Below are 13114 nucleotides of genomic sequence, written 5' to 3'. Positions count from 1 at the left end.
GCTCTTCTGCTGAGCTTTGGCCTTGGACAGATCCTACCGCTTGTTCTTGATAAGACTAACTTTCTCTACCAAGCGGTTAGCTGAGCGGGTTCTAGAGTGAGATACCCATGTTTAAATTCTGGCTCTGTTACAGAAATGCTGTGTGACCTTAGGTAAGTTAGCTAATATTTCTGAGCCTCCATTTCCACATTAAAGAACAGGAATAATAATTGTCATAGGTACTTATAAGACTTGAGCTTTATTTTGTTGTTATTATTATTTTTTTAGACAGGTCTCTTTATACATTCCCAATTCTCCTGGAGCTTGCTGTGTAGACCAGGCTAGCCTCAGGCCACAGAGATTTGCCTGCCTCTGCTTCCTGAGTCCATATAAAGCACTTAGCACAATGCCTGGTACATATGGAACATAGGTTAGCACACAGTAGCCCTTAAGATTCTTCTGTTCCAATAATATTAATAACTCGGTAGTTAAGTTCTCTTTGTTACAGCTGACCTTGTTTGTTGCTTGGCGGCAAGAAAAATAATTGTGACACTTGTTCTTGCTGAGCTGAGTCCATGGGAGAATTCAGTATGAACTGGGCAAGCAGAGAAAGGTTTCAGTTCTATCTGGTAAAGGGAGCAGAAAGAGATGGACTGGGAAGGTATAGGAGCAGGAGGCTGGTGGGGCGGGAGGCTGGGGGGAAGGAGGTGGTGGGGCAGAAGGCTTGGGGGGCAGGAGGCTGGTGGGGGAAGGAGGCGGTGGGGGCAGGAGGCTGGTGGGGCAGGAGGCAGTGCAGGGGGCAACTCTAAAAACTAGGCTGAGAAATTTTGACTTCACCATGTCCGAAACAGGCAGCAAGGACAGCGTTAGCACCTTCCTATTCTTTCAGGACAATGGCTGATGGGTTGTTTTTGAGTCCCTGAGTGGCTGAGGTGACAAGGGCTAGAAGCAGCAAGGCCAGGCAGTTACTAGAAAGTCCAATATCCCTGCAGGCTTCCTTCTGCTTACAAAGGGGTGTGGGCATGTGTATGGAGGGGGAGGCAGGATGCCCAGGCTCAGAGCTAAGATTCACTGTGGTAGTGAGCCTATAGCAGTACCAATTTACCATTACAGTAGACGGTCCCTGAGCTACGAGACCCTCCCAGGCAGGACCGTGGGGTGAACAGCAGGTGGACCCCAGCTTTAGCAGGAAGCCCTGACAGATGAGGGCAAGGCCAGTGATAAGAGGAGGGAGTCTGGTCACGCTCTGGCTTGGCATGCACCGCAGACCGGTTTCCAAATGGTTAGTTAAACACATTGCCCCTTAATTTTTAAACCTATGCATATCTTGATGTTAAATCAACCCATATGCTTACCGTTCATCACATAAACTATCACTATTGCCCCCTTGGGCCAGCCCTATGGCCCATCTAACCTGGTAAATTGTGTCTGGCCTGGGATCCCAGGGACACACAGTGAGAGGACTGTCGCCCTCAATGCCAGTCCTAGAAGGACAGGAAACCGCATAGAATCTAGAAAACCACTAGAAGGTGATCATCCTGGGATGTCCAAGAACTATTTTGAAACATTTTCATTTTTAACCTAGAATTTAGTCTCCTCGGAGGAAATGATAGCTTCTGGAATTTTGGTGTCTGTTGGTTGAGTCAGGGTTACCAGGTAGTGAGAACTGTGGCCTGAAGGATCAGGAAGGAAGCCATCTTTGTGTGCTAAGAGCATCTGATTCTCCACCCCACCCTGCCCCAACCAGCAGGTTCTTCCCTCGCACCCCGGCTTGAGCTCATCTTCTCAGACTGTAGAGTTCAGAAACTCTAATTTAGGAAGATCAGGAAGAGACTGAGGGGTTTACAGGTTACTGATGTCCCAAGGGATTCTGCTGCAGGTAGTTCCACGACAGTCATTGAGGACACCCTTTTGCAAGATTTCTGGTAGGGTTCTCATTCTTGAAGCTTAATTGTAACTTCCAGCTGAGCAGCCCCACAATCCAAGCACTCAGGAGGTGGAGGCAGGAAGATTAATACAAGGGAAGCCGGGTGGTGGGGGCACACACCTTTAATCCCAGAACGTGGGAGGTAGAGGCAGGTGGATCTCTATAAGTTCAAAGCCAGCCTGGTCTACAAAATGAGTTCCAGGACAGCTAGACTTGTTACACAGAGAAACCCTGTCTCAAAAAACAAGACAAAAAAAAGTACAGGGTAAGCCTGAGCTACATATATATTAAGTTTAAGATGTGAGCTTAGGCTACAGACCAACCCATCTGTCTGTCTGTCTGTCTGTCTCTTCTTATCTCTCTCTTTATATATATAACACATATATTTAAATATATACAATATATTATATAAAATATGTCTATATTACATATAAATGTATAAATTAAAATATATTATCTTTATTTGTGTATATAGTATATAAACATATATCTTTTGTATATTATATATAAAATATATATTGAGAGAGAGAGAGATCTTGACATCCTCTGGGAAGATCTCTCCTAACCGAGAACCCGTGTGTTCTAGCTGTGTCCTGCTCTAGCCGGAACAGGAAGGTATGTTCTCAGCTCTAAGGAACAGCCTGACTCGCCTCACTGGTGTTCTCATTGTTCAAACTAAACCCCACAGAGCCTGTGAGCAAGCCTGGGCCACACCTCTAAACCCTACACACTGCAGAAGTAGAGCCCACAAAGGGAGAGTGTGCAAGGAGGCCCTCCAAGTGGTCACTGTGGAGACAGAGGCAGGATTTCCGGGGGCCCTTGTGTGAGGAGAAGGTAAACCTCAGCCTCCAATCTGTAAGGTTACTCAGTTCTGTGGGGTCCTCTAGAGGAGGCACCACATCAGGAGAGGTGACAGCTTCCTGGGTGATCTATGGCATCTCACTTGCTAGGAACCGTCTCCAGCTGGTTTGCCTCAGGGCCAAGCCGGGGATACATGCCCAACCCAGGCAGTGCTCAGAGACTTGAGATGAAGCAATTACCTGCATTTGTTGGATGAAATATCCTTTGCTGAAGCAAATATAGTTGTTTGTTTGTTTTAAGAACGAGCCAGCTCTTGATAGCCACGCAGCTTGAAGTCACTGGCAGAGGCCCCACCCTCTTCCTGGTTATTGGCTCAGTGGGCAGTCAGTTTATCTAGTCTGAAACATTCCCTAACTTGCCTTACAAATCCCATACTAGGGACTGGGTATGTTTTGTAGACTCCAGAGTAGAACAGTTGAAGCTGGCTTATCTATGTATAGAGGACGTGTACTCAAATACTTGACACTTTACTATGAAGGCTCTTGGAGCAAACCAATAATATGAACAGGCTTGGGGGCGGGGTCAGCCTACTGTTCCTTGAGGAAATGATTCCAGAGTTTCCAGGGCAGATGGCTTCAAGCCAGCAGGCAGGATTTCAGGAGGACGTTCTCGGGGATCCCGTGTTGGGGATCCCGTGTCTCAGCAGCTGGCTCTAACACACGTTGTTACTCCCACATCCCGGTGAGGACCCGTGAGTTTCGGGAGCCTCTTAGCCTCCTTGTCTAGGTCTAGGATACAGGAGCTTGGGAGTCTGCTCGCTTGACAGTCTCTCTCTGGGAGCAGTAGAGCTGAGCGGCTGAGGGTGTGGGCCTTGGGAAGAGCCTTCTGAAATCCAAATCTCGGAGTTGCCATTTATAAAACAGATGGCCTCTGACCACCTGCAAAGCGGGTTCCTGGGAGAACGGAGCAAATGAAATGTTGGACGTACTTAGAACATGGCCTCTCACCCAGGCAGGATCCAGTGCTCTTTAATCACTAAAGTTTCATCTGGGAGGCATCACTCTTAGCAGGCCTGACCACCTAGGCCTTACTCTTTCCAAGGGGAGCTGTCGGAGGTCATCTCAATGCTAATAGGACTGCCTCTTGTTTCCACCTGAGGGGAAGTTTTTGCACACCATTTATTATCATATAATATAATGCAACATGCTATCATACATAACATAACATAATATGATGGGTAGGCTAACTTGGAAACCCTGAGGCAGACCGTGGATGGATGGATGGATGAATAGATACATTTGTACTAAGTATACATACATTATATCATTCTATTGATTTGTAAAAAGTTCCCGGTCTGCCTGGCTGTAATGAGATTTTTGAACTTTGCGTGGCGATCAATGAGAGGAATATTATTGGCCTGGAGAATTGATATACCTGCTCTCAGTGGCTTGTTCTGCTCCCAGGCCAACCCGGCCCCCCAGGTGTACGATTCCAGCAGACACTTAACCTTTTTTACAGTGTCATCAGGCTAAAAGGGATCTAATAGTGACACAGGACTTGTGCTCAGCACTCTGCCTCTATTGCTTTCCTGTCACAAATAATTTATAGCCTTCTATTTCCATCCCCGAGCCCTGCACCCCAGCCCTCCCTCCCGCTTTCCCCCAGCTCCCGGGAATCAATAAACTCACACAGTCATAGTGGGACTTCAGGGTGCAAAGAGATGGACAGATGGACAAAGAGGGAGAAAGAGGAGCAGAGACAGAGAGGAGGAGATGGAGAAAGACAGGGAAGGGTTAAGTAGGAGTCCGGCTTCCCAGTGAAGGTTGAGTTATCTCCTCACCAATGTAACAGGCTTGCTGGGAGAGCACCTGAGACTGTTTTGATCTTCAAGGTGGGAGGAAGTGGAGGTCTCCTGGGAGTTTAACCAAAGAGGAAGTGACCTCACCTGACCACCTGAATCTTCTGTGGGTCCATACCAGGGCATTCAGGCAGAAGTCAGTCCAGGCGCAGTCCGCCTTCTGGGAAGTCTTTCTGATTACAACCTCTTGGGATCAGCCATGGTTCCGGCTGCTGTTTGTCTTCTCCCTATCTTCCCAGGGAGTACCTGCATTGATCCAGTTGGGGCATATTAAGAAGGGAGGCCTCCTGCCTGCACCTGGCTTGGCCCCTAAATTGAAAGCAGCTCGGCGTAGGGGTCACCCACAGGGATAATAACACACGTGAACATTATTATTACAGCTAGCATTTATTGAACCGACCATCATTCTAATCACTTTACATGAATTATCCTACTTAATCCTCGCCGCAGCCCTGGGAAGTCCATAGTAGTACTATCTCATTTCGCAGAGAAAGGAGTAAGAAAGTCCAAGGGCTTCCCAAGAAGAGTTAAACAGAGCTGGGGTTCTGACTCAGGTAGACTGAGCCTGGAGGCCATATCCCAAACCCCTCACAAGTCCAAGGGTTTGGACACACCTGGATTACTACCACTCAGCACCTGGGAGGCAGGAGGACCAGCTCTGAGGCATTTCTGAGTTGTATAGTGAGACCCTGTTACAAAACAACAAACAAAGGCAGAACAAACCAAGGCCTAAAGAACTGGCTCAATGGCTAAGAGCATTGGCTGAGTTTGTAAAGAACCCAGGCCTGCTTCCTAGCACTCACATCATGGCTCACAACTGTCTAGAACTCCAGTTCCAGGGGCCCCAATTCTCTTTTCTGTCCCCCATGGGTACCAGACATGCGCATAGTATTTACACACACATACAGGCAAATATTTGTAAAATAAAAATGGAAACATCTTTTAAAAAAAAGCAAAACCAAGATCTGAATTCCTTTAGCTATCCATGCATCCTTGGGAGACATTACAATCCCAGCAGTCCCTTTATTGGGAGCAAGTTAAAGCACAGAGTAGGGTGGCTCTCACTGAAATGAAGAGGAAGAGCATCCTGTGTGGGAAAGGGGAGCAGTGCCCTCTCTTTCACATTGAGCCCAGGATGTAGGAGGAATATAAATAACCGTAGAGTTTTCAGAACCCTAGTTCTTAAATTCCGTATGATCAGCTTTGGTGCCTGGCAGGTGCCCACTGCCTGGGGTCATGGATGGGCACCAAGAGCCTTAGTAACTCATAGCAGGCACCCTGCCCAGCTTCTCTCCCATGCACCACCAAGCTGCTGTCAGGGCATAGTGATTTTCCATCACTTGCTGCCTCAGCTAAATCTGTATCAGTGCCTCAGGGGTCAGAGGCTCTGGTAATAAAGACAGGAACTGCACCAGCCAGTCCAGTTATCTGTGTGCCCTGGCCCCAGCCCTGGAACTCTTTAAACCAGAGCCTGTCAGTCTTTAAGCAGGGCTACGACAGGTTCACCAGACACTGGGAGAAGTCTTACCTTCTACACTTTCCTAAAGGTGGGGTCGTAGTGCTCTCAGTGACTCAAAACCTCTCCTCTATCTTCTGACTGCTAAGGGTGCAAAGCTGTAGAAGTTCCTTTCTGACGTTCTGGTTGTCTTTGTCCAACTCTGCCCTGGTCCTTCACTCCAGTCATCATCCATCTGTTATCTCCCTGGCAACCTCACCCTCTTCCTCTTCTCTGGTACTCCTCTTTCCTGCCCTGAATCACCCTTCCTACCCTCTGTGGTTACTGGGCCAACCTCTAACTTCCACACCACCGTCACCTTTTAGAATTCCCCTCTCTTCCCTGCACCCCTTTTGCCAGGATCCTGTTCCAGCTGCCTGGAGGTCACTAATGGCCAGCCCTGGCACTGTAGTCTCCCTCCATCTACTGAGGTCAGACTACCCTGCTCTATATTGGTGCTGCCGGTGGCCACAACTGCAACCTCCCATATTGTTCCATGTCTCTTTCCAATAGACTCTTTCTGTGCCAGTCCATGCCTGGGCTCACCCACCTCACACATCCAGAGCCAACATCACACTTCTTTCCCATGCCATTCACCTTCCTGCATGCCTGTTCTCCACAATGATACATGCCACACGGCTTCCGTTACCCAGAAGTGCGTTAGAGCCAAGCTTGACTCCAGTTAGTCATCAAACCCTGACCAGTCTCCCTTGCTTCTTTTCCTTCGTACTCTGGAAGATTCTCACCTTTCTTTCTTCATTTCTTGAGGCCCCCTCGTTAGTACCTCACGCCGACATATTAGCTTCCTGAGATCAATCACTTTGGCCACATCCCCTCTAGTTTGAGCATTGCTCGTGGCTTCAGACCTCTAAGGCTTGATTCTTACATGATGACGGAAGGATAGCAAGGTAGCAGAAGATGCAAGCGTCAGAGATTGAACTTAGGCTCTGCTCTAACTGGCAGTGTGGTCCTAAAGAAACCTTAATCATTAACCGTTGTCGGCTTTGATTTTCTATCTGCAAAATGAAGGCAATGGTACTTATTTCTGAAGTTGTGCAAATGAACAAAAGTACATATGGTGTCATATAGATTATATATAATATTGATGTACACATTTTAATTTCTGTCATCAGGTTTCCTCTCCCTCCTGCTCACACCTCTGCTACTTCTGACTGTAGGTGCAGGCACCAGCCGCAGCCTTGTGTTCTGCCTGGGCTTCCTCACTTATCTCCCATCTTCCCCAGCACCTGTGTATACCGCGCTGCCATTCTCTTGTTCACCTTAAAACCATGTTCATTTCTCCCACCCCTGGGGAAAGAGACCTTGGAGATGCTATGTCACTGTGAGCCCGTTACTGTTCACTTGGAGACACTGAGGCACAAAGACACTAAGTGATAAATGCGAGGCTGTGTGGCTTCTTAGTGACAGGGACCAAACATTGGCTCTGTTCTACAGCCTGGTACACTTTCTCCTGGTTCCTGTGCCCCTCCTGCAATCAGCTTAGCTCTGCTTTGGGTCTGTGCCAGGATCCACATCCTCATTCACTTCTTCTCCCTGGTCCCTACCTTCAAGGGATGCTTCTTCCTCCGGATCTGGCGGCCTTGGGAGTCTTTAAATATGAATCCCTTCCCCCAACTTTCCAGCACTGGGAGAAAGTATCCCAACTATGTGCCTGTAATAAGTGATTAGAAAAAGCTCAAGTTGAGCTGAGGGTGGTGGTGGTGTGCACTTTTAATCCCAGTACTCAGGAGGCAGAGGCAGGGGTAATCTCTGTAAGAGAGTTGGAGGCCAGCCTGATCTACAGAACAAGTTCCAGGACAGCTAGAGAAACCCTGTTTCAAAAAGAAAGAAAGGAAGGAAGGAAGGAAGGAAGGAAGGAAGGAAGGAAGGAAGGAAGGAAGGAAGGAAGGAAGGAAAAGAAAAAAGGCTAAAGTTGAGAGATTCCCAGCTTGCAGCTTCCTGGGGTGGTAGATGTGAACTTGCCTTTCTGTAGGGAGGAGTGACGCTGAGTTGGACAGGGTGCAGGGAGAAGCAAATTGTCCAGTTACTTGGCTTGGTCTCTTGCATTATGGGGCTCTTGTGTTTTTTTGGACTCCTGTGAGGTGGGCTTCTCCCTCCCAAGAGGGTTTCATTTGTTCCTGTATTTCCCAGGGGTGCACAAAGCGTGGTGCTAGCTCTTCAACCAGTCTGCTAAAGAAACTCTGACTAAAGGAAGACCACAGAAAAGAAAGGGAGGCTATAAGCCAGCCAGATGAGGAGCCAGTTGTGTGGGGCCTGACGCCTGGCAGAGACTAGATGTTGTGGGATCATCGGTGACCAGCCCTGCGTTTCTGCCTTCTCTCCTATCTTCAATACATGAGGAAGCTCCTTCCCTAATTTTGGTCCTAGTTGGAAAGCCAGTCAAAATGACTTCCAGACCCAGGTGTTCTTGGTACTAGGGGCTACATAAATGTGACTGAGGAAGGACAGTGGATCACTAGCCACCAGGGCGGTTCTCACCCCTCAGAAACAGAAAAGATGTTGTGGTCCACTTGACTGAGCCTTAATTCTTGCTGCCCAAACTCAAGCTGCAGCTCAGCTGGTGTTCAGGGCAGGACAGCATGCATACCACCTCTGCCGAGAGCTGTGCTAGGCGAGCTGTGGAGCAGGCAGGAAGGAAAGCTCATGCCTTGCAGCAGTGGGTGAAGCCTGCACTGGGCTCAGCAGGGCCCCTCTGCCAGGCAGGGCGAGCCTGGGCCTGGCCTGTGACCTGTAATGATGTTGTGATGCTTTGCAGGATCATTCGGACCAAAGTTCAGCAGCCTTTCCACCCAACACCGGATGGCGCAGGGACAGGAGTGACTGCCCCTGGCCACACCATCGGTAAGAGGGCTCAGGAAAGAGGGAAATCAACTTAGAAAACACAACTCAGCTCCGGGAATTGTCCACTCCAGGGAGATCTATGGTCCCGTGGTCCCCAATCTCTCCTTTCTCTCCTAGGGCTCTGATGTCAGCTCGGTGCCTCCCACGTCTCCTCAGTCTGTCTTCTACCCGCCTCTCCCTCTCCTTTTCCTTACTCCTGCCCCTCAACCTTTTTCTTTGGGTGTTTCTTCTGTTCCACCATCATTTATTCTATCTGATGCATTCTCCCTGTATACCTTAAGTGCCACATTGTTTCAAATCTACTTTTTTTACTTCCTCTTCTTTAAAACATCTTTTTTTGGAGGGAGAGGGGTTGGATAAATGGCTTAACAGTTAAGAGTATGTTTTGATCCTACAGAGTAACTCAGTTTGGTTTCCAGGACCCATGTCAGGCAAGACCTATAACCGCCTGTAACTCCAGTTCCAGAGGCTCTGATACTGTTCTGGCCTCCTCGGGCATGCATGTGCACATACGTGCACACATACACATGAATTTAAAAAAATAAATATTGGTGGACAGTAGTGGCGCATGCCTTTAATCCCAGCACTTGGGAGACAGAGGCAGGGGGATCTCCGAGTTCAAGGCCAGCCTGGTCTACAGAGAATTCCAGCACAGTTAGGGTTACACAGAGAAACCCTGTCTCGAAAAAAAAAATGTGGGGGAGGAGGAAGGCATGGAACCCATAACCTTATGCATGGTAGGCAAGCACTTTCCCTTGGGGTTACATACCCAGTCCTTAAAATTTTTCAAAAAAAAATTTAAAATTTTTTCTCTCTTCTCCCCATCTCTCTCTTTCTCCCAGTCTTCTTCCCTCACCTCATGTGCACGGCTATGGATCTGTCCCTCTGTCTCTCTGCATCATTTCTTCTGCCTTCTTTTTTATTGGCCTGTTTCCTCCCATCTTTTTGTCTCTGCCTCCGCTGCTCTCTGCCTGCCTCTCTGGCCCCCTTAGCTCTTCACAGGATCTCAGAGATACAACCCAGGCTGCAGAACACTTGCTGCAACTTTCCAAGGCCCCACACATAGGCACACAGACTCTGCTTTGCTTTCCTTCCCTCTTGACCAGCAGGAGACAGACAGGTCCAGCTCTGCTGGGGCTATGGGAGCCTTTGTTCAGCCAGGCCTGGGGGTGTGCTGAGCTGACGGTAGCGCAGTGAGTCACAGTCATAGGCAGACAGTCACTGACCTGTCCCCAAGAGGGAAGTAGGAGCTCCTCCAGTGATTGCAAGGCCAGAAACATCCAGGAGAGAGAGCAACACTGGGACCAGCTTTGTGCCTCCCCAAGTGTCAGAGATGGGAAACCTCAGATGCTAAATCAGGGCTGGCGAAGGCTCGGCCCAGGAGACCAAGAAGCAGTCAGCTGGGGTTTGCTTGAAAGGATTTGTTCAGCCATTGGATTAGGTGGAGGTTAGAAACATGGCCCCAGAGGGCGTCTTTTGGAACTGTGCTATCCAGAAGGTCACTGGAGTGCTTTCTAGACAGCTAATCTCGACAGTTTCTGGGCCTATACTACATCCGTTTGAGAGGAGGGGCTTGAGGGACCAGTAAATGCCATAGGTGGCCCGGGAGGCCTGGGTTGACTGGTCACCACTCACTGCAGGCTGGGCAGAAGTGCTAACAGCCTGCATTGTCTGTCTGTGGGAGTGATTCCTCCCTCAAGCCTCAGAGGAAGGAAAAGGATATGAGCTCCTTGTCCTTCTGCCCTCTGTTCCCCCCGTCCCAGCCCCGGGCTTCAGTCACAACTGTTATCCTGATGGTGTTTCTTCCTTCTTCTCATCCAGTTCCCAGCACGGCCTCCCCTCCCGTTTCCAGCGCCTCTAATGACCCAGTGGGATCCTACTCCATCAATGGGATCCTGGGGATTCCTCGCTCCAATGGTGAGAAGAGGAAACGTGATGAAGGTAAGGGGGAGGGAAGAGCTTTGGCTCCCCTTCGCATGCTTTGTCCTTGGACTCGGGGCTCCGGTTTCTGCTGGCCTCGCAGCTGCTCTGCCGCGAGATCAGTTTTAGCAGCAAAGCCTAGGTACCCCCACTGCCCTGCTGGTTCCTGAAGCGAGGGAGGGAGGCTGCTGCTGGGGCCACCAGCTTCACCATCTGCTCAGCCCCGATGGTCTCACCTTCTGCTGGGACTCACCCCAGCTGTCCCCGTGGGACGCCAGGAGGAGTGGCGTAAACTGTTTACCTTGGGAAGGTTGTAGAGGTTGGGGAGACAGCTGGCATCTGACCTGGGGATGAAAGGCCAGCCTGCTTTGGCCTCACCTGATCCCAGTTAGAGGTAGCAGATGATGTGGACGTGGACGGCCCCGGAATCCTTTCTCTGTAGCACATGGACACTGCTCCCATTGAAACCACTTGGGGAGCTGGACACAGGGCCTTGCCATACTCTTGATCATGAGAGTAGACACCATTCTGATTCCTACTTCTCCTTCTTTTTCCTGAGCCAGTACCTTGGGTAGCACAGATCCAGTTAAGAGGAGAACATGGGATGAAAGAAAACTAAGGGAGAACCTGATAGGCATAAACGTGAGACAAGGTGCTTTTCAGGTGCTTGGGACTCGTGGTGCATTGGTGGCCAGCTAGTTTTCTTCTGGTGTGTGAGGACTGGACCCCCAGATGAACACAGATGCCAATATCTCAGGCTGGCTTCCTGCTCCAGGTCTTTCATGGTCCTAGCTAGGGAAGTGGTAACTTCTGGCATTTCAGGGAATACGGGTTTCTAAAGATACTCTCTATGAAACAGAGCCTGCAAAGATGAACATAAAGGAGGAAGTGACCGTATGTTCCTTTAGCTCAAGTCGTAAGTTATGCCTGTTGTCCCTGCATCTGAACCAGGCATGTCTCCTTTCCCATCGGAGAACGTTGTGTTTGGACAGTAGGTTCTGTAGTCATCCCAAGCGTAGACAAGCTCTTCCTTAGGGGGTAAAGAACAGAGACAGGGACAAAGAGGGCATTCCTTAAGCTGCGGTCGACCCGGCACAGGGAAGACAGCAGAAGAGCCCTGGCCTCCAGGAGAAGGGACACAGTGCAGGAGAGACCCAGGCCTGGCAAGACCGTGATGACCTGGTGCTGGCCTCCTTCCAGGAGCCCTAATGGCCTCGTTTCACAGGGAAACAGCTTGTCTGGCTTGATTTCTCTTTCTTCCAAAATATCCAAACCCATTTGGCTGCCACGGCCTTTGCCACTCACTAAATTTCATTGTGGTTGTTTTGGCGGCAGCCCCTGATGGGCACAGGGAGACTACCAGAGAGGCCCTAAGCCCCAGTTCTCCCTGGGGCTTCCGACATCTAGGCTTTAGCCAAGCTCCCTGGCACCCTGAGTGCCTTGGTAGAGTCTGCCTCAAACCCTGAGGGTTTCTCTTTAGCCACCTGCCTTGTTTAGAGTGTGAGGTGTCCAGGGGGACCGGAAGGTCACCGGAACCCTTCTGTGCCCCCCTTCATTGGTCTGAGGTGGTGGCTTTGTGCGCCTTCTGCTGCCTGGGCCTTCATGGATGGCGAAGGGAGGCTGGGGCTACCCAGGCTGGGCCAGTTGGCCAGGGCAGGAACCGAGCGCTGTCCACTCCTCTTGCTCACATCCCTTGTTCCCAGTCAGTCCCATTCGGCAACCTCCATCCCCACCCCACTCAGACTGTCAGCTATGAGAATAGCTGACTTAGTACAGAAGGTCCCTGAGCCAAACAAGTTATAATTCTTGTCCTTAGGAAGCTTACATTCTAGCGTATGTGTTAAACACTGCATCCAGAGAGTAGAAAGACCATCAGATATGGTGTGGTGGAGATCTGGCCAGGCCTTTGAGAGAACTCACGGCCAGGAAGGGCTGTTCTGTGAGGGGGGCCCTGGGGATGGCTGGGAAGAGTGTTGAGGACAATGTCAGCCTGAATTCTGTCTGCTGCATCCAGTCTGTGAACAGCTATCGCAGGGTGGCTTTAGCAAGAACGAGTTGAGTGGGCAAAAGGGGAACTTGGAGAAGGAAGCCCAAGTAGACAGAGTCACAGGAAGTGACCAAAACTGAGCTATGGAAGAGGACAGGTTTTTCTCTGAAGCCAGGCGTAGCCCTAAATGTATCTGGGCAGGACTCAGGAGCAGGGTTGGTCTGGGACCTCCAGCGCAGTGCCAGTGCAGGAAGAAGTGAGGGATGGTGAGAGCTTCAGACGCTC

At 49.8% G+C, this 13114-nt stretch overlaps 1 protein-coding gene across 8 annotated transcripts in view; it reads left to right on the top strand.

Annotated features, from left to right (window-relative positions):
- Pax2 (paired box 2) overlaps positions 1-13114 on the top strand; it is a 79336-nt gene that overhangs the window by 22371 nt on the left and 43851 nt on the right. For all 8 annotated transcript variants that reach the window (XM_085693979.2, XM_085693977.2, XM_085693978.2 and 5 more), the window contains exons 4-5: positions 8837-8922; positions 10744-10863. In XM_085693979.2, the coding sequence (XP_085550105.1) occupies positions 8837-8922; positions 10744-10863 (206 nt within the window). The remainder of the gene's footprint in view (positions 1-8836; positions 8923-10743; positions 10864-13114) is intronic.

This window comes from Myodes glareolus, chromosome 7 (assembly GCF_982192425.1).
Source record: "Myodes glareolus chromosome 7, mMyoGla1.1, whole genome shotgun sequence".
Classification (NCBI taxonomy): domain Eukaryota; kingdom Metazoa; phylum Chordata; class Mammalia; order Rodentia; family Cricetidae; genus Myodes; species Myodes glareolus.
Note: the sequence above shows the minus strand (reverse complement) of the source record. Positions and strands in the feature narration are given on the sequence as shown.